The 21,910-nt window shown below is 39.7% G+C and overlaps 1 protein-coding gene across 6 annotated transcripts in view; it reads right to left on the bottom strand.

The window, feature by feature from the left end:
- The window catches only part of PEX5L (peroxisomal biogenesis factor 5 like), a 318,150-nt gene that overhangs the window by 50,235 nt on the left and 246,005 nt on the right, over positions 1 to 21,910 (bottom strand). For all 6 annotated transcript variants that reach the window (XM_025287945.3, XM_025287935.3, XM_025287903.3 and 3 more), the window contains one exon: positions 1,634 to 1,750. In XM_025287945.3, coding sequence (XP_025143730.1) covers positions 1,634 to 1,750 — 117 coding nt within the window. The remainder of the gene's footprint in view (positions 1 to 1,633; positions 1,751 to 21,910) is intronic.

Genomic DNA, 21,910 nt, shown 5'->3' with positions numbered 1-21,910 from the left:
GCAAAAATTTAAATAATACAGATTATACAAATAACCTTCTAGTATTTTCTATGAGTATATAAGTTAAACAAGTCCATGCTATAAAAGCAAGGTTGTAGCTTAAGCCCCATTCAATTTTAATTATTAAAATTATTTATATTATGCTAAAAATTAATCAATCTTTTGATGGTCACTCAGGTTAGTTTCAATTTTTATTGTTGTTATCATAAATAAAGCTACAGTGAAAATCTTATGCTCAAATTTTTGACTGCATATGATTATTATCTTTGGATAGACTTCTAGAAGGATTTATTATGCTAAAGGCTACGAACTATTTTGAGCCCTTGATATATGAGGCAGAATTGGTTTTGAGAAAGTATGCCATGATAAACTCTCATCAGAAGTATCAAAGATATTATTTGTTGCAACCTTAGTAGCAGAGGCTATCATAAAAACCAATTTGATAGATAGAAACAAGCTAGTCTGTTGATGATGCTACTAAGGTTTTTAAATACATCAAATGGAGACCTTCATTCTCCCCAGGTGTTTAGAAAGACAAAACTCTTTGTCAGAATCCATAGGGTATGACCAGCTTATATAGTGGTGTTGGGGTGTGGGACCCTGGGAGGGGGATCTCAGGTGCATGGGTTATAGCCCAGAGACTGATGTTGCACATTGGTGTTCTCTCTTCTCACTTACTTTCAATTTCTTTGTGGAAAATTAATGATTTTAATGAGATGGTTGATCTGATTTTATGAGATTGCCTTGCCTACTGTGGTACAGAGAATAGGAAGGAGTAAGACATCTTAATGATTATGTAGATTGTTAATCCCCTAAAATCAGAGACTATTCATCTCAGTCCCCAGTATCTAGGGCTGAGTAAACAGTAAAATTTGTTGGATGGAACCAAATATCATGGAAGTTATTCAGAATTGAATAAAACGGAAAATTCCTCTACCACAAAGAACCATAACATTAACATCTCTCTATATATTTCCCCTGTGTAAGAAAATTCTATCTTTCCATCTCTTTCTGTCTTTCAAGTCACTTAAACTGATTTCTCAGTGTTTTCTTTTTTTTCCAGGCATTTTAAAAAGCATAAATCCTAGAGCAACTGGGGCTTCACAGGGGGATTTAGCTGGCTGTGGACTGTACTCACACATTTTCTGGGGCTCGAGGAATCCCCCTGGTACTTGACCCAGCTGTGTGAAGTGTGTCTTCTCCACTGAATTCTTTGCTAGCAGCATAAAGACTACCAGTGAAATAAAGCCTGAAGCCCCCCTTTTCAACCTCCCACCCATTAATATCACTTCTGTCAGCTTATCGACATGGTTTGAGCATTGTGGGATTAGCCCAGCTCTTGTTCTAACTAACCCTCAATAGTTCAGTGACTGGCCAAGCTCTGGTTGGCTGCCAAACTGTGTTAACACTGATAAAAAATAAGCGTGTTCCATTCCAGATTTGCTGCCTTCACACATTGCATGATTACACTGTTTCCATCTACCAGAATTTCTTCCAGGTCAGATCGATATTAAACAGTCTATTTAATTTTTGGATTTTTTCCGCCACAAAATAATTATCAACTAATTTATAAAAATGTGATCCAAAGAAGATGAGAAAACTGGTCAACATTTGAAAAAAGAGAAATGGTCACCTTCTCACTGGCTGAGATTGTAACCTGGTTCTGGGCTTCCTGGTTCTCCGATATCCAGTTCCTCCGGGCCATTTCTTCCCATTCTGCTTGCATCTTATCCCAAAACTCTGTATCTGACTAGAAGACAGGAGAAATGAAGATAGATGGATTTAAGAACATGCTATATCATTTGGTTTATTTCCAAGAGACAGTTTTTCTCACAGATAAAAATGACTTCTGGGGAGGAATAAAGTGTTCAAATTGGCCACATCCAATGACACTCATGGTTGAAGAGCTTCTGGAGGGCACTCAGCACTCAAGGTGTCAAAGAGTAGTAGCTGTGATTTTTCTCTGGGAGAAACATAGTTACCACCTGAAGAACCAGGATCATATAAAACCAAATTCAGCTAAAAATCCATTATTTGTATAGTTTCAAGTGTGGGTACCTGACACACATTTTGGGAAGGGCAGCCTCTCCTAGAGTTGCTGCTAGGCAATGAGATTGGAATGCAGAAGTAGGAAGTCAAGAGATACCTGGAGTAACAGCCAAGTTTGGCCTTGGAGAACAAAAGGAAGCAAGGCAAAGGCTAACAGAGTTTTGCCAAGAGAATGTGCTAGTCATAGGAAATTCTCTTCCAAGAACAAAAGAGACAACTCTCATGACCATCACTAGATGGTCAGTACTGAAATCAGACTGATTATATTCTTTGCAGCCAACGATGGAGAAGCTCTATACAGTCAGCAAAAATAAGCCACCTGACGGTGGCTCAGGTGATGAGCTCCTTATTATAAAATTCAGACTTAAGCTGAAGAAAGTAGGGAAAACCACAAGGCCCATTCAGGTATGACCTAATTAAATCCCTTATGATTCTACAGTGGAAGTGACAAATAGATTCATGAGATTAGATCTGATACAGTGCCTGAAGAACTATGGACAGAGGTTTGTCACATTGTATGGTAGGCGGTGAGCAAAACCATCCTTAAGAAAAAGAAATGCAAGAAGGCAAAATGGTTGTGTGAGGAAGTTTTACAAATACCTGAGAAAAGAAGAGAAGTGAAATGCAAAGGAGAAAGGGAAAAATATACCCAACTGATTGCAGAGTTCCAGAGAATAGCAAGGAGAGACAAGAAAGCCTTTCTAAGTGAACAATGCAAAGAAATAGAGGAAAACAATAGAATGGGAAAGATTAGAGATCTCTTCAAGAATATTAGACATTCTAAGGGAACATTTAATGGAAAGATGGGCACAATAAAGGACAGAAAAAGTAAGGATCTAACAGAAGCAGAAGATATTAGGAAGAACTGGCAAGAATACACAGAAGAACTATACAAAAAAGGTCTTAATGACCTGGACGGTCATGATGGTGTGGCCACTCACCTAGAGTCAGATATCCTGAAGTGTGAAGTCAAGTGGGCCTTAGGAAGCATCACTACAAACAAAGCTAGTGGAGGTGATGGAATTTCAGCTGAGCTATTTCAAATTCAAAACTTAAAAGATGATGTTGTTAAAGTGCTGCACTCAATATGCCAGCTAATTTGGAAAACTCAGCGATGGCCACAGGACTGGAAAAGGTCAGCTTTCATTCCAATCCCAAAGAAGGACAATGCCAAAGAATGTTCAAACTACCATACAATTTTGCTCATTTCACATGCTAGCTTAAAAGTCCTTCAAGCTAGTTTAAAAATCCTTCAAGCTAGGCTTCAGCAGTGGATGAACCAAGAATTTCAGATGTACAAGCTGAGTTTTGAAGACACAGAGGAGCCAGAGATCAAATTGCCAACACCTGTTGGATCATAGGAAAAAGCAAGAGAATTCCAGAAAAACATCCAATTCTGCTTCATTGACTATACTAAACCCTTAGGGTGGATCACAACAAACTGGAAAATTAAAGAGATGGGACTACCAGATCACCTTACCTACCTCCTGAGAAACCCATAAGCAGGTCAAGAAGCAACAGTTAGAACTGGACATGGAACTGGTTCAAAATTGGGAAAGGAGTAAGTCAAAGCTGTCTATTGTCAGTCTGCTTATTTAAATTCTATGCAGAGTGCATCATGCAAAATGCCAGTCTGGATGAACCACAAGCTGGAATCAAGACTAGTAGGAGAAATATCAATAACCTCAGATATGCAGATGATACCACATTAGTGGCAGAAAGTAAAGAGGAACTAAAGAGCCTCTTGAAGGTGAAAGAGGAGGGTGAAAAAGCTGGCTTAAAACTCAACATTCAAAAAATGAAGATCATGGCATCAAGTCCCATCACTTCATGGCAAGTAAATGGGGAAACAATGGAAACAGTGACAGACTTTATTTTCTTGAGCTCCAAAATCACTGCAGATGGTGACTGCAGCCATGAAATTAAAAGGTGCTTGCTCCTTGGAAGAAAAGCGATGACAAACCTAGACACTGTATTAAAAAACAGAGATGTCACTCTGCTGACAAAGGTCCGTATAGTTGAAGCTATGGTTTTTCCAGAAGTCATGTATGGATGTGAGAGTTGGACCATAAACAAGGCTGAGTGCCGAAGAACTAATGCTTTTGAACTGTGCTGTTGGAGAAGACTCTAGAGAGTCTCTTGGACTGCAAGGAGATCAAACCAGTCAATCCTAAAGAAAATCAACCCTGAATATTCCTTGGAAAAACTGTTGCTGAAGCTCTAATACTTTGGCCAGCCTATTCCGTCAGCCGACTCATTGGAAAAGACCCTGATGCTGGGAAAGACCGAGGGCAAGAGAAGAGGGCAACAGAGGATGAGATGGTTTAATGGCATCATCAACTCAATGGGCATGAGTTTGAGCAAACTCCAGGAGATAGTGAAGGACAGGCAAGCCTGGCATTCTGTAGTCCATGAGTCACAAGTCAGACAAGCCTGAGTCACTGAACAATAACAATGAAGAATTAGAGTAGCTCCTTTGGGACGGGCTGGGCAGTGGCTTGGGAAGCAGCTGACCATAGGCACAGAGAGCAACACTGGTTTATCCTACTCTGTGCCAAGCTCTGTGCTAGGAGAAAACTCAGCCTAGAGGGTTATGGTCAGAAAGCTAGGATTACACAGGTTCTGAACCACAGTCTGGTTTCTAGGCCTGTACTCATCATATTATGGCAAAGGTGTCCTCCTGGTGCTAAAGAATGAAGGAGACTAGCTTTGGGTGTGAACTCGACTGAATCTTCAAGGTCTTCTACAGCAGGATGATTTTTCAAAAAATAACACTGTGTTTTCCTCTTTATAACTTTCCTTTATGTCTTCCCAAGGGGAAACCAGGCCATTTGCTCTCCCTTACTTCAGGGGACTGAAGCAGACATTTTCTGCAAGATCTGTCCCTGGTTGGCTTCTATTTTACCAAGCCTGAAGAGAGTACTTGAGGTGTTCTGGAGGGAGGAAAAGGGGACAAGTATCTTAAAGACCTTAAGGGAGGAGGGGAGATTTCCAGGGACAGGAAAAGAGAAGGAAGGTGGTGGGTTCTGAGATAAGTGGGAAATGATGCTTAGCTTTTAAGGATTTCCCTGAAAAACTGGCCTGACCTCCAAGAGAATGAGACAGGGTGTGCTAGGAACTCAGATCCCCACATGACAGAAAAAGAGATACAAACTGGACTTGGATCAACCCTTTGGGGCTTGGTTGGCTGTTAGCAGTTAGCATGATAGACAGGAAGGTGGAGACTCTGTCCTTGTTTTTTGGCACCACATAAGCATTCCATATTTGGTGACTGAGACTAAGTGACCTGCTTGGAAACCACTATTTTCCTTAAAGAAAACAGTGAAATGGGTACTGCTTGAACATCAGAGTTTGGAACTGAGGTCCAATTTCTTTGCAAATCTCAGTTTCTATGATTCTAAACCTGTGACTTGCTGACATCCCATCAAAGGTTGCTCTTTATCTTTTAATCCTCCCAGTCTCATCCTCTACTCCACCCTCATTCCTGGGTAGTGGTTGTTCAGGGGTGAGACCTCGTCTTCAAAGTTGCTCTAAATGATAATTCAAAGCGTATTTCTTCTGAATATAAACATGCAGGGAAAAAGGGCCAGCCCAGTGTGATTAATCCCAGGCTATTAAGTAAACAGCATTTCTTCTTTACTATGTCCAGAATACTCATTTCTACCACAGATATGGGTTCTGTCCCAACAGTAGAGGCTTTCCCCTCAACAAAGGCTCAGGACAGCAGGCATCTTGGTAATGCATATCTGATATGCTAGAAGTCCACAGAATGGCCACCAGTTATTCAGGTTAAGGTTAGGAATAAAATTCAAAATGGCTCTTTCAATGAGCCTTTCTGGTAGAACACCAAATTGTGTAAACAGAATGATCTCAGTTATATAACAGCTAGATAAAAGACTAGAAGGAAATATCCTGCCATGTTAAAAGTAATCTGTCTTTCATACAGATGGCCAATAAACACATGAAAAATGCGCAACATCACTCATTATTAGAGAAATGCAAATCAAAATTACAATGAGGTATCACCTCACATTGGTCAAAATGACCATCAGCAAAAAAAATATCTACAAACAATACATGCTGGAGACAGTATGGAGAAAAGGGAACCCTCTTGCACTGTTGATGGGAATGTAGATTGGTACAGCCACTATGGAGAACAGTATGGAGATTCCTTAAAAAACTAGGAATAAAACTACCAATGCATGCATGCTAAGTCACTTCAGTCATGTCCAGTTCTGTGTGACCTTATGGACTGTAGCCTGCCAGGCTCTTCTGTCCATGGGATTCTCCAGGCAAGAATACTGGAGTGGGTTGCCATGCTCTTCTCCCGGGGATCTTCCCGACCCAGGGATCAAACCTGGTCTCCTGCATTGCAGGCAGATTCTTTACCATCTGAGCCACCAGGGAAGCCCCCCAAAATACCAAATGACCCAGCAGTTCCATTACTGGGCATATACCATGAGAAAATCATAATTCAAAATGACATATGTATCCCAATGTTCACTGCAGCACTATTTACAATAGCCAGGAAATGGAAGCAACCTAGATGTCTATCAACAGATGACTGGATAAAGAAGTTGTGATATTTTATACACACACACACACACAATGGAATATTACTCAGCCATAAAAAGGAATAAATTTGAGTCAGTTCTAGTGAGGTGGATGAACCTAGAGCCTGTTACACAGAATGAAGTCAGGAAAACAAATATTGTATATTAATGCATATATACAGAATTTAGAAAAATGGTACTGAGGCACCTATCTGCGGGGCAGGAATAGAGATGCAGACATCGAGAACAGACTGGTAGACACAACAGGGGAAGGAGATGGTGGGACAAACTGAGAGAATAGCATTGAAACACATACATTACCACATGTAAAATAGATGGCTAGTGGGAAGTTGCTGTATAACACAGGAAGCTCAAGCTGGTGCTCTATGACAACCCAAAGGGTTAGGATGGAGCAGGGAGTAGGGGGGAGGTGACATATGTATACTTATGACTGATTCACTCTGTTGTATGGCAGAAACCAACACAACATCGTAAAGCAATTATCCTCCAATTAAAAATTAAAAAAAAAGAGTAAACTGTCTTTGAACGAAGGGCTGATGGGTGATGTTTTTTCCTGCCTCCTTATGCTCTTTTGTACTTCCTGAATTTTCTATGAGTATGCATTGCTTTTATAATTTAAGAAAGGTTAAAAAATGATAAAAATTATCTTTCCTTTTTAAAATACCATGAAACCTGCGCTGAAGGTTTCATTTTCATACTGAAGGGGCTCATTTTCTTGAATAGGCTTTTAAAGATGCAGGTTCAGCTTGTCTGACTGGAAACAAACAGAAATCTATCAAGTGAATTTTATAATGTTTACTGACTTTCCCAAGCCCCCTGATGGGTGGTGTGAAGTGCCAATGACTTCAAGTATTTTCTAAGGCAGTTAAGTTTCCCTAGTGAGACTCCTTGGCATCTAAAGCTATTAAAAGTCTTTTGAATGAAAGAATGAGGAAGATTTTGTAAGGTGTACTTCTAAATTACAAAAGTCACCTTTCCTGCAGTTTCAAATTAGAGCAGTAGATGCATAAAATTGCTGTGGAAAGAGAACCTCAGTTGAGGTGGGGCTGTCAGGCCCTAATTTAATGAGGTACACCAGGACTGACTGTTACCACTTAGAATAAGTTCTGCTGACTAATTAAAGTGCACCGCACAGTTTCATTTAATTACAGAAGACTACTTTTAGCACAATCAATTTTCATCCAGTCTCAGAATCCAGACTTCATTCTGGTAACTGCAATTAACACTGATTCTTTTTTTCATTCCTAATCAATTTCAGAGAAACCTGAAACACGTTTGAATTTTAAATATTTTAGACATGACTGAGGGGATTTTATGTATTGATGATTTTGTCAGCTGTTCTGGGATGCTGGTAGATTACTTTTTATACGCTACAGGTAATAAATTATATGCTCACACCAGAAACGAGCTATTGTTTGCAATCCATTTTCATTTTAAAAATAGTTTTCTGATGATAACAGTGGTATTTTACTACAAACTTGGGATATGCAGTATGGTGGTTAAGAACGGAAGCTGTCTCATCATGTTGATTTAGAAACAAATTCTGGCTCTATAGCTGACCTTCTACAGTTCAGTTCAGTTCAGTCGCTCAGTCATGTCCGACTCTTTGTGACCCCATGGACTGCAGCATGCCAGGCCTACTTGTCCATCACCAACTCCCAGAGTTCACTCAGACTCACGTCCATCGAGTCAGTGATGCCATCCAGACATCTCGTCCTCTGTCATCCCCTTCTCCTCCTGCCCCCAATCCCTCCCAGCATCAGAGTCTTTTCCAATGAGTCAACTCTGCATGAAGTGGCCAAAGTACTGGAGTTTCAGCTTTAGCATCATTCCTTCCAAAGAAATCTCAGGGCTGATCTCCTTGCAGTCCAAGGGACTCTCAAGAGTCTTCTCCAACACCACAGTTCTACAAGTCCTGTAATATCTCCAGGTCTCATTTTCCTTATCCTTAAAATGAATATAGACTAGTGGTCTTGGTTAGTCTCTATAAGGACCAAATGAGAAAGTGTATCTGTGGCACAAAGCACATGGTAAATGTTCAGTAAAAGTAGGTGTGCTTACAAGTGCTTTTGTACCTTTGAGAAAAATATAAAGAATGAAACAAAAATCACCCACAATCTCAAAGTTCAAATGCACTTCTGTGAGTATGCTGGTGTTTTAATTTCTGTATATACATATTCTCTCTTAGATGCTTTTCCTCTCTATTTAAGTCTTTCTTTTCTACCCAATTATTCAAAAATAAGAGCAAGGTTAAGAAGACTATTGCAAAAATGGACTGTTACATAGCAATTAAAATAGTACTTATGAAGAATTTATTACAACATGGGATAGGCCTTGAGTTATAATGTTCCTTGTTATGTAGTATGGTCACAATGATAGAAAACAGCAAGTAATGTGTGAGGGAAAAAAAAAATAAGGCTAGAGAAATGTACCTACAGTTCATGGGTTGGAATTATGAGGAATTTGCCCCAAAACCTTTCCTTGCACTTTTTAGCATTTACCATATCTTCTATTGCTAGCATGTGTTATTTTAGTGAAAAAGTAAGATTTTCTTAAAACAGCTTCCATCCAACCTAGATGTCCATCGAGAGATGAGTGGATAAAGAAGTTGTGGTACATATATACAATGGGATATTACTCAGCCATAAAAAGGAATGAATTTGAGTAGGTTGAACAGAGACAGATGAACCTAGAGCCTGTTATACAGAGTGAAGCAAGTCAGAAAAAAACATATATCATATATTAACGCATATATATGGAATCTTGAAAAATGGTAATGATGAACCTATTTGCAGGGCAGGACTAGAGACAAAAACATATAGAATGGACTTGTGGACACAGCAAGGGGAAGAAGAGGGTGGGACAAACTGGGAGATTAGCATTGAAATACATACATTACCATGTGTAAAATAGATAGTGGGAACTTGTATAACACAGGGAGCTGTAGATGGAGATGCTCTAGATGGAGAGGGGTTGGATGAGGGTGTGAAAGGGAGGCTCAAGAGGGAGAGGATATATGTATACTTAAGGCTGATTCACATTGTTGTATGGCAGAAAGCAACACAGCACTGTAAAGCAATTATCCTCCAATTAAAAAAATTTGTATAAAAAATTAACTCAACTCAATAGCAAAAACCAAATAATCAATTAAAAAACAGGCAGAGAATCTGAACAGATATTTTTTTCAGAGAATACATACAGACGGCTAATGTGGAAAGGTGCTCAGCATCACTTATTCAGTGAAATGAAAAATCAAAAACACACTTGTCGGAATGGCTATTATCAAAAGGCAAGAAATAACAAGTGCTGGTGAGGATGTGGGGAAGAGGAAACTATTGGAAATGTAAATCGATGCATCCACTATAAAACTGTATGAAATTTCCTTAAAAAAATTAAAAATAGAACCATTCTGTGCTGTGCTTAGTCACGTCCGACTCTTTGTGACCCCATGGACTGTAGCCTCCCAGGCTCCTCTGTCCATGGGGATTCTCCAGGCAAGAATACTGAAGTGGGTTGCCATGGCCTCCTCCAGGGGATCTTCCTGACTCAGGAATCGAACCAGGGTCTTCTGCATTGCAGGTAGATTCTTTACTAGATGAGCTACCAGGGAAGCCCAGAACTATTCTATAATTCAGAAATTTCACATCTGGGTATTTATCTAAAGGAAATGAAAACACTAACTTGAAAAGATATGTGTACCCCCGTGTTCATTGCAGCACTATTTATAATAGTTAAGATATGGAAACAATTTGTGTCCAAACAGATGAATGAATAATGATGTTCTGGTGTAAACAAACAAACCCCCAAACTTCCATCTTTTCAGTTTCAATTCCTCTGTGATGTTTTCCCCCAAAACCCTACACTAGAGCAATCTCTTACCTCACTGAATTCCAATAAGAATATTCTGGATCAGTGGTTTGGAAAAAGAGCGCTGCGTGCTAGAAGCTGCCATTATTGTTGTGAACTTGAGAAGTCATTTACACTTATCTGTACATTATCTTTTGTCATTTGTAAAGTGAGAAGACTGGGTTCATTCTAAAATAACTCAGGTTTCTTTGTCTGTACAGACTGATTCAGAAGAATAAGGAGGGGAGGGAGATCTTAGTCCAGAATCATTATTATTATTACTATTTGGAAGGGGGCTTCTAGTCTGTTCACTGATCTCCAAAAATTGTACTTTAAAATATTTCTCTAAAAGTATACTTGACATTTTCTTTTCACTTTTTTATTGTAAAACTAGCAAAAAAAATTCCTAAGAACTATGATAAAATTAAATAGTAATTAAAATATAAAGAATAAGGAAATAAGCAATTTAACTTAGAACCAGGGAATTTTAAGGGCTAGCAGCATATTATCAGCTCCCATTCACCAGTCTATTTTGGTCATTCTCGAGTTGAAATAGAGTAACTTTCCACTTTGCAGTCAAACATAATTGTCGATTAGAAAGATCCTGGGGTTGTGTCATGAAGGAATTGATTGAGGTGAGATTATGTGTCAATTCTGCCTGTTAAGAGTCTGACTCTTTTTTTGCCTCTTTAGAAATTGATTAACTGTCACTGGATCAAAACTTAAAAGAACCATCAATCAAACATCTCATTCTGCATATACAAAAGAAAAGAAAGTATCCCTTGTAAGGAAGAGAAAGAAAATCACTATGCAAGTTTGGATAAAGTATTTGCCAAGATAAATTTTCATTGAAGTGAAACTGTGTACAGATGAGCTAGGGACCTCATTGTCCTGGATCTCATAGCCCAGGCTGGCGAAGAGTTGCTGAAATGTCCCCACTCACATCACTTGTTGACTTACAGGTAATATTAGTTGAAGATTCCATATGGCTGCCCAAAGAACATATTCAGCCTGAGGCTGCAATTAAAGAGTGCAGCACAGGTGAATTCTAGCAAACATTTAGAGAAGAACAAACGCCTATCCTTCTGAAACTCTTCCAAAAAATTGCAGAGGAAGGAACACTTCCAAACTCACTTTATGAGGCCACCATCACCCTGATACCAAAACCAAATAAAGGTATCACAAAAAAAGAAAATTATAGGCCAATATCACTTATGAAAATAGATGCAAAAATCCTCAACAAAATTCCAGCAAACAGAATTCAACATCACACTAAAAAGCTCACACACTATGATCAAGTCGAGTTTATTCCAGGGATGCAAGGATTCTTCAATACATACAAATCAATCAATGTGATACACCATATTAGCAAATTGAAAGATAAAACCATCTGATAATCTCAATAGATAGAAAGAAAGCTTTTGATAAAATTCAGCACCCATTTATGATAAAAACTCTTTAAAAAATGGGCATAGAGGGAACCTACCTTAACATAATAAAGGCCATAGACAACAAACCCACAGCAAACTATATTCTCAAAGGTGAGAAACTGAAAGCATTCCCTCTAAGATCAGGAACAAGTCAAGGTGCCCACTCTTGCCACTATTATTCAACATAGTTTTGGAAGTCCTAGCTATGGAAATCAGAGAACAAAAAGAAAGAAAAGGAATCCAGATTGGAAAGGAAGAAGTAAAACTCTATTTGCAGGTAACATGATACTGTACATAGAAAACCCTAAAGATACCATCAGAAAACTACAAGAACTAATCAGGGAATTTAGTAGTCACAGGATACAAAATCAGTACACAGAAATCACTTGCATTCCTATATACTAACAATGAAAAATCAGAAAGAGAAATTAAGCAATCAGTCCCATTTACCATTGCAACAAAAAGAATAAAATGCCTATGAATAAATCTACCTAAGGAGACAAAAGAGCTGTATACAGAAACTATAAGAAACTGATGAAAGAAATCAAAGATGACATAAACAAATGGAGAGATGTCCATGCTCCTGGGTTGGAAGAATTAACATTGTGAAAATCATTATACTATCAAATGCAATCTACAGTTTCAATGCAATCCTTATCAAGTTACCAATGACATTTTTCACAGAACTAGAACAAAAAATTTCACAATTTTGGAAACACAAAAGACCTTGAATAGCCAAAGCAATCTTGATAAAGAAGAATGGAGCTGGAGGAATCAACTTACCTGATTTTGGACTATACTACAAAGCTGCAATCATCAAGACAGTATGATACTGGCACAAAAGCAGAAATATAGACCAGTGGAACAAAATAGAAAGCCCAGAGATAAACCCATGATTCTATGGGCAAGTTATCTTTGAAAAAGGAGGTAAGAATATACAATGGGAAAAAGACAGTCCTCAATAAATGGCCCTGGGAGAACTGGAAAACTACGTGTAAAAGAATGAAATTAGAACACTTCCTAATACCATACACAAAGATAAACTCAAAATGGCTTAAAGACCTAAATGTAAGATCAGAAACATAAAACTCTCAGAAGAAAATGTAGGCAGAACACAGTATGACATAAATCATAACAAGATCCTCTATGACCCACCTCCTAGAATAATGGAAATAAAAATAAACATGTGGGGCCTACTTAAACTTAAAAGCTTTAGCACAGCAAAGGAAACTATAAACAAGGTGAAAAGACAGCCCTCAGAATGGGACAAAATAATAGCAAATAAAACCACTGCTGCTGCTGCTGCTGTCGCTTCAGTCGTGTCCGACTCTGTGCGACCCCAGCGATGGCAGCCCACCAGGCTCCCCCGTCACTGGGATTCTCCAGGCAAGAACACTGGAGTGGGTTGCCATTTCCTTCTCCAATGCATGAAAGTGAAAGTGAAGTCGCTCAGGTGCGTCTGACCCTCAGCGACCCCATGGACTGCAGCCTTCAAGGCTCCTCCGTCCATGGGATTTTCCAGGCAAGAGTACTGGAGTGGGGTGCCATTGCCTTCTCCGATAAAACCACTGGCAAAGGATTAATTTCCAAAATATATAAGCAACTCATACAACTCAATACCAGAAAAACAAACAACTCAATCAAAAAGTGGGAAAAAAATCTTTTGGGAAAGATTGAGGGCAGGAGGAGAAGGGGTGAGAGGATGAGATGGTTGGATGGCATCACCGACCCGATGGACATGGGTCATGTGCACTCTGGGAGTTGGTTATGGACAGGGAGGCCTGGCGTGCTGTGGTTCATGGGGTTGCAAAGTTTCAGACACGACTGAGGGACTGAACTAAACAATCCAGCAGTACCACTTGCAGGCATATACCCTGAGGAAACCAAAACTGAAAAAGACACATGTACCCCAATGTTGCAACATTGTTTACAATAGCTAGGACATAGAAGCATCCTAGATGTCCACTGACGGATGAATGGATAAAGAAGCTGTGGTACATTTACATAATGGAATACTACTAAGCCATAAGAAGGAATGCCTTTGAGTCAGTTCTAATGAAGTGGATGAACCCAGAGCCTATTATATAGAGTAAAATTAATCAGAAAGAGAAATATTGTATATTAATGCATATATATGGAATCTAGAAAGATAGTACTGATGAGGCTATTTGCAGGGCAGCAATGGAGATGCAGACTTAGAGAAGAGACTTATGGATAAAGGCAGGAGGAGGAAGGAGAGGGTGAGATGAATGGAGAAAGTACCATGGAAGCATATATACTACCATGTGTAAGTGAAGTAGCTCAGTTGTGTCTGACTCTTTGCGACCCCGTGGACTGTAGCCTACTAGGCTCTTCCCTCCATGGGATTCTCCAGGCAAGAGTACTGGAGTGGGTTGCCATTTACAGATAGCAAATGGTAATTTGCTGTATGACTTAGAGAACACAAACTGGGGCTTTGTAACAACCTAGAAAGGGTGGGAAAGTTGGGAGGTGGGAGGTAGGTTCAAGAGGGAGGGGACATATGTACATCTTTAGCGAATTCATGTTGATGTATGGCAGAAATCAAACCCAATATTGTAAAGCAATTATCCTTCAATTAAAAATAAATAATTAAAAAAGATGTGCAGCACCCTGATCAAACATAGAATTTTTAAAAAATAAATTAAAAAAAATTTCAAGTACAGTTGAATTACAATATTGTGTTAATTTCAGGTGCACAGCAAAATGATTGAGTAATACATACATACATACCTATTTTTTCAGATCCTTTTCCCTTGTAAGTTATTACAAAATATTGAGTAGAGTTCCCTGTGCTATACAGTAGGCCCTTGTTGATTATTTTACATACAGTAGTGTGTACATGTTAATCCCAAATTCCCAATTTATCCCTCCTGCTCTTTTCCCCCTTTGGTAACTATCAGTTTGTTTTCTATGTCTGAGTCTGTTTCTGTTTTATATATAAGATCATTTTCATAATTTTTTAGATTCCACATATAAGTGATATCATGTGATATATGTCTTTTTCTGATGTACTTCACTTAGTATGATAATCTCAGGTCCAAGAGATAGGATAGAATTTTGACTGGTCAAAGTTAGTTTGAGCTCTGGGAACGGCCTTTGGTGTCCCACATAGTGTGAGGGTCCTTGACAAAGTGGAGTCTCTTCAAGAAAGAGTGTTTGAGTGGGAGTGAGCCTGTTTATGAAGCAATTCACCTGGTAAAGCAAGGCTCAGGGGATGCTGAGCACAGAATCTTGTTTTTGCAGATAGCAGAATTAGGGTGAATGAATGGCAGTTCCAAGGGGAAAGATTTTTATCAAACACAACATGAAGTTGCTTGAAAATGTGCTGCTTCTTCTTCAGAGGGATGGGTTCCCTAGCATTGGAAATTTTCAGACACAATGACCAATGTGAGGGGTGCTCTACACATGATTCACAGGTCAGTTTGACCTAATGAACCCTATGGTCTCTTACAAATCCTATGGTCTCTTGCAAGTCTTTGCTTGCAGTGTTATTAATGAATTGACTTCTGGAGTCAAACAGAAATGTACAAAATTAATAAAATCTCTATGAGATAAGAAATGGATCTGCCATGTATGCACCTTTCTCAAGCTAAACAGGATAGGGAAAGAAAACAGACATGCTTTGGCATCAGGTAGAGGGAGGCAACCTATCTCACCTCTTTAATTCAGTTTCCTGGTCTATAAAATGTAAACGGTCTCTTAGAGAGATTGTGTGAATTAAGTGAAGCAATGTATGTAAAGTGCTTAGAATTTGTAACATATAAATACTATGGAATTGGCAATTAATGTTATTTTACATTTGTAAATGAAAACAAATATTTCCCAGGATAAAGAGGATGCTATCCAACAAATTGTAAACTGTGTGGTTCAGAAGTGCTGGAAAACAAAAATATTTGTACTAGCATTCAACAGATTTTCCAGTTGCCTCTGGTTAGACATGCTTCCCTGTATAATGGAGTCGACCATCACTGCCAGTGTTGACAGACACCCGGGCAGACAGCCTGAGGCTCTCACCAAACTACATGCCAGCCTGTTAGCTGCAGAAACATGGGGATGAAAAATTGAAACTGATGGGAAGAAGAACAGATATAGGAGTCTGGAAATAATGGAATAAAAGGCTTGAACAGGGTGTCAGAGGCAACCAAGAGCCATTTCTAACAGAAACTAAAGAGTTTCCCGTTCTTTGGTTTCTATTCTTTTTCACCTGGCAAGTGGCAAAGAGGAATGGAGCATTAAACACAATGAACAAAGCCTGTTGTCCAAATGGGCAGGGGTCATTTCTGAAAGGGCTTTTAGCTTATTCATTTGCAAATGAACGCCCTTGCAGAACCAGAATTTCACATGATCATATCTGTGTTTGTAGCTCCAGTGGTATTTGCATTCATAACAAAGAACTGCTCTTAAGGTGCTCTGAAATGAGATTTGGAGAGTAAGCCCAGGGTTTGTTGCTGCTTTGGGAGTAAGGTTTTGTGAGCCCAGTTACTCAGAGGCTCCTGGCTGCTCTTTGGGCCGCTAACAGCAGGCAACCACAGGGCTGCTCTACCGCAGGCTTTGGGAGATGCAGAGGAGCATGGGGTTTGAGTCTTGTTTCATGTTCCATGTGACAAGTCATGTGATGCACGAAGGGGCAGGTGGATAGTTACAGTGCAAGCCCTGACTGTTAGCTTTTCTTCCTGTAAAGCAAGTGCCTGCCTTAAGCTTTGATTGCCAAGGTATCCACTTCGAAGAGGCACCCACTTCAAAGATGGCACCCTCTTTAACGTTGGCTATCTCAAACAAACACATTGCTGGCTACAAGACTAGATAAAGAGCCAAGCTGTCCATGTCCACCCCTCCTCTCATACCTCCCAGAATCCTTTGTTTTAGAGTTCTTGGTTGATTTTGACAACTGACCATTTGGGAGGATTGTTTTTCCTCTCTTCCTGAGCTTTAAATCCCACTCTTACATTTTAAATTCGCCAATAAAGAGGGAGCCCTCAAAACCTTAGACCCCCACTGTCAGCCCCAATAAAAGGAGAACCCCAGGCCCATGCTTATGTACTTTCTACTGGTGACTCAGCTGTGTACCCTAGGAAAGACATGTAATTTCTAGAAGCTGTAAGTAATAAACCTTTATTTTTCTTGAAAAGTTTCCTGACGGTTATTGTTGAGAACATCTTGCAACCACAGTAAGAACTCCAAGGGCCAGTCCAATGGCAACACTGGTAATTTGATAGGCTGAGGCAGGCACAGAACAACAGTGAATTGCAAGCAATGAGACTCAATTCCAAAGGGATTTCTTCTCCTTTAGCCATGTCTACAAGTGGGGAAAGTTACTGGGAAATTCCCTCCTAGCTTTATAAAGTAAGGTGTGAGACATATTCGCTAAACCAAAACTATATGTTTGTGCTTGCATCATAGTGATACTAAACAAAACACCTAGATGTGGATGTTATTCTCAAGCTCACTGCCCAATGATAAAATAAAAATAGCGGTAACTAATTCAAGAGAAGGTGAACAAATGCTGTAAAAACAAACAAATTACTTGCTCAAAATCACATTATTATTGGTAAATAAAAGATCCAGAATTCGAAGTACTTTATTCTTTCTTTTTAGGGCAGATTGCATCTTCTAAAAATGGCCCCAGTGGTATATCTGGTTTCTCCTACACTCCATTAAGTGGTGGAGTCTATTGCTCTGTCTTTGAACACTTGCCTTGACAAACAGAATACAATGGAAGTGAACTGGTGTGCCTTTCAAGGCTAGATCCTAATAGGTCATACAGCTTCTGCCTGCCTCCCTCTCTTTGCAGTCTCTCACCCTTGGAATCTAGCTGCCATGTTGGAAGCCCAGGCCTAAAAGGCCACCTATAGGTATCTTAGCCATCTACCACACTAAGATCTTGGGTGGCTAATAGTATAAGCCTTCTGACATGTGAGTGGGAATGCTTTCAGATGATTCCAACCCCTTGCCATTGCCACCAGCCTTCAAGACATGTAGTGGAACAAGACATGAGCCATCCTCTCTGAGTTCTACCCAAATACAGATTTTTGAGTAATATTAATATTGTTGTTTTAAGTCACATCTGAATTATATTAAATTCACCCATTCCAGTCCATTTTAGTTCAGTGATTCCTAAAATGTCGATTTTCACTCTTACCATCTCCTGTTTGACCACTTCCAAATTACCTTGATTCATGGACCTAACAATCCAGGTTCCTAGTCAGTATTCTTTACAGCATCGGACTTTACTCTCACCACCAGACACATCCACAACTGGGTGTTGTTTTCACTTTTTCTCAGCCTCTTCATTGCTTCTGGAGCTATTTCTCTGCTCTTCTCTATTCTCTTCTTCCATTGTATGTTGGGCACCTACTGACTGGGGAGTTTACCTTTCAGTGTCCTATCTCTTTGCCTTTTCATACTGTTCATGGGGTTCTCAAGGCAAGAATGCTGAAGTGGTTTTCCATCTATTACTGTGGGCAAGAATTCCCTAGAAGAAATGGAGTAGCCCTCACAGTCAACAAAAGAGCATGAAATGTAGTACTTGGGTGCAGATGGTGACTGCAGCCATGAAATTAAAAGACACTTGCTCCTTGGAAGAAAAGTTATGACCAACCTAGACAGCATATTAAAAAGCAGAGCCATTATTTTGCCAACAAAGGTCCATCTAGTGAAAGCTATGGTTTTTTCCAGTAGTCCTGTATGGATGTGAGTTGGACTATAAAGAAATCTGAGTGCTAAAGAATTGATGCTTTTGAACTGTGGTGTTGGAAAAGACTCTTGAGAGTCCCTTGGACTGCAAGGAGATCCAACCAGTCCATCCTGAAGGAAATTAGTCCTGAGGATGAAATTAGTCCTGAATATTCATTGGAAGGACTGATGCTGAAGCTGAAACTCCAACACTCTGGCCACATGATGCGAATAACTGACTCATTGGAAAAGACCCTGATGCTGGGAAAGATTGAAGGTGGGAGGAGAAGGACATGACAGAGGACGAGATAATTGGATGGCATTATTGACTCAATGGATATGAGTTTGAGTAAACTCCGGGAGTCGGCAATGGACAGGGAGGCCTGGTGTGCTGCAGTCCATGGGGCTGCAAAGAGTCAGACACAACTGAGCAACTGAACTGAACTGACTGACTGACTTGGGTGCACTCTCAAAAATGACAGAATGATCTCTGTTTGTTTCCAAGACAAACCATACAATATCACAGTAATTCAAGTCTATGCCCCAATCACTAATGCCAAAGAAGCTGAAGTTGAACAGTTCTATGAAGACCTACAAGACCTTCTAGAACTAACACCCCAAAAAAGATGTCCTTTTCATTATAGGGAACTGGAATGCAAAAGTAGGAAGTCAAGAAACACCTGGAGTAACAGGCAAATTTGGCCTTGGAGTACAAAACGAAGCAGGGCAAAGATTAACAGAGTTTTGCCACGGGAATGTGCTGGTCAAAGAAAACATCCTCTTCCAACAACACAAAACGACTCTACACATGGACATCATCGGATCGTCAATACCAAAATCAGATTGATTATATTCTTTGCAGCTGAAGATGGAGAAGCTCTATACAGTCAGCAAAAAGAACAGGAGCTGACTGTGGCTCAGATTATGAACTCCTTATTGCCAAATTTAGACTTAAATTGAAGAAAGTAGGGAAAACCAGTAGGCCATTAGGTATGACCTAAATCAAATCCCTTATGATTATACAGTGGAAGTGATAAATAGAGTCAAGGGATTAGATCTGATAGAGTGCCTGAAGAACTATTGTCAGAAGTTTGTAACATTGCACAGGAGGAGGTGATCAAAAACATCCCCAAGAAAAAGAAATGCAAGAAGGCAAAATGGTTGTCTGAGGAGGCCTTACATAGCTGGGAAAAAAAGAGAAGTGAAAGGCAAAGGAGAAAAGGAAAGACATACTCAACAGAATGCAGAGTTATAAGGAATAGCAAAGAGAGATAAGAAAGACTTCTTAAGTGAACAATGCAAAGAAATAGAAGAAAACAATAGCATGGGAAAGACTAGATCTCTTCAAGAGAACTAGATACCAAGGGAACATTTCATGCAAAGATGGGCACAATAAAGGGCAGAAACGGTATGGACTAACAGAAGCAGAAGATATTAAGAAGAGGTGGCAAGAACACAGAAGAACTATAGAAAAAAGATCTTAATGACCCAGATAATCACGATGGTATGATCACTCACCTAGAGCCAGACATCTTGGAGTGTGAAGTCAAGTGGGCCTTAGGAAGCATCACTATGAACAAAGCTAGTAGAGGTGATGGAATTCCAGCTGAGTTATTTCAAATCCTAAAAGATGATGCTGTGAAAGAGCTCCACTCAACATGCCAGCAAATTTGAAAAACTCAGCAGTGGCCACAGGACCGGAAGAGGTCAGTTTGCGTTCCAATCCCAAAGAAAGGCAATGCTAAAGAATGCTCAAATTACCCCACAACTGCACTCATCTCACACAGTAGCAAAGTAACACTCAAAATTCTCCAAGCCAGGCTTCAACAGTTCGTGAGCCAAGAACTTCCAGATGTTCAAGCTGGATTTAGAAAAGGCAGAGGAACCAGAGATCAAATTGCAAATATCTGTTGGATCACAGAAAAAGCAAGATAATTCCATAAAAATATCTACTTTGCTTCATTTACTATGCAAAAGCCTTTGACTTGTAGATCACAACAAACTGTGGAAAATTCTTAAAGAGATGGTAATACCAGATCACCTTACCTGCCACCTGAGAAACTGGTTTGCAGGCCAAGAAGCACTAGTTAGCACTGGACATGGAACAATGCAATGGTTCAAAATTGGGAAAGGAGTACATCAAGGGTGTATATTGTCACTGTTTATTTAACTTGTATGCAGAATACATCATGAGAAATGCCAGGCTGGATGAAGCACAAGCTGGAATCAAGATTGCCAGGATAATTATTAATAACCGTAGATAGGCAGATGACACCACCCTTGTAGCAGAAAGTGAATAGGAACTAAAGAGCTTCTTGATGAAGGTGAAAGAGGAGAGTGAAAAAGCTGGCTTAAAACTCAACATTCAAAAAAATGAAAATCATGGCATCTGGTCCCATAACTTCATGGCAAATAGATGGGGAAACAATGGAAACAGTGAAAGACATTATTTTCTTGAGCTCCAAAATCACTGCAGATGGTAACTGCAGCCATGAAATTAAAAGATAATTGCTCCTTGGAAGAAACTCTGTGACAAACCTAGATAGCATATTAAAAAGCAGAGACATTACTTTGCTGACAAAAGACAGTCTAGTCAAAGCTACGGTTTTTCCAGTAGTCACGTATGGATATGAGAGTTGGACCATAAAGAAGGCTGAACACCGAAGCGTTGATGCTTTTGGACTGTGGTGTTGGAGAATACTCTTGAGAGTCCCTTGGACTACAAGGAGATCAAACCAGTCAATCCTAAAGGGAATCATTGTATTTTTATTGGAAGGTGTATTTGTACATGCTTTTCTGGAATTCTCTTGCTTTTTCTATAATACAACAGATACTGATAATTTGATTTTCACTGGAAGGACAATGAATATTCTTTGGAAGGACTGATGCTGAAGCTGAAGCTCCAATACTTTTGCTCCTATGTGAAGAGCTGACTCATTAGAAATGACCCTGATACTGGAAAAGACTGAAGGCAGGAGCAGAAGGGGATGACAGAGGAAGTGATGGTTGGAGGGCATCACAGACTCAATGGACATGAGTTTCAGCAAGCTCCAGGAAGTGGTAAAGGACAGGGCAGCCTGGCATGTTGCAGTCCATGGGGTTGCAAAGATTCGGACATGACTGAGTGACTGAATAACAAAAGTCACAGTGCGGGAGAAATGTATCAGACAGCCAGAATAACTGGATACTTTAGGTCAGAGGACTGGAGCAGGAAGGAGGACTTGGTGTAGACAAGGGACCTTAGGACTGTGCTTCCCTGAAGGGTTGTGCAGGCTAATGTGTGGTAGCATTGTCTCAAAAAGTGTTTTAGGATCAAAG

This window comes from Bubalus bubalis, chromosome 1 (assembly GCF_019923935.1).
Source record: "Bubalus bubalis isolate 160015118507 breed Murrah chromosome 1, NDDB_SH_1, whole genome shotgun sequence".
Lineage (NCBI taxonomy): Eukaryota > Metazoa > Chordata > Mammalia > Artiodactyla > Bovidae > Bubalus > Bubalus bubalis.
The sequence above is the reverse complement of the archived record's forward strand: the minus strand, read 5'-3'. Positions and strand labels throughout refer to the sequence as shown.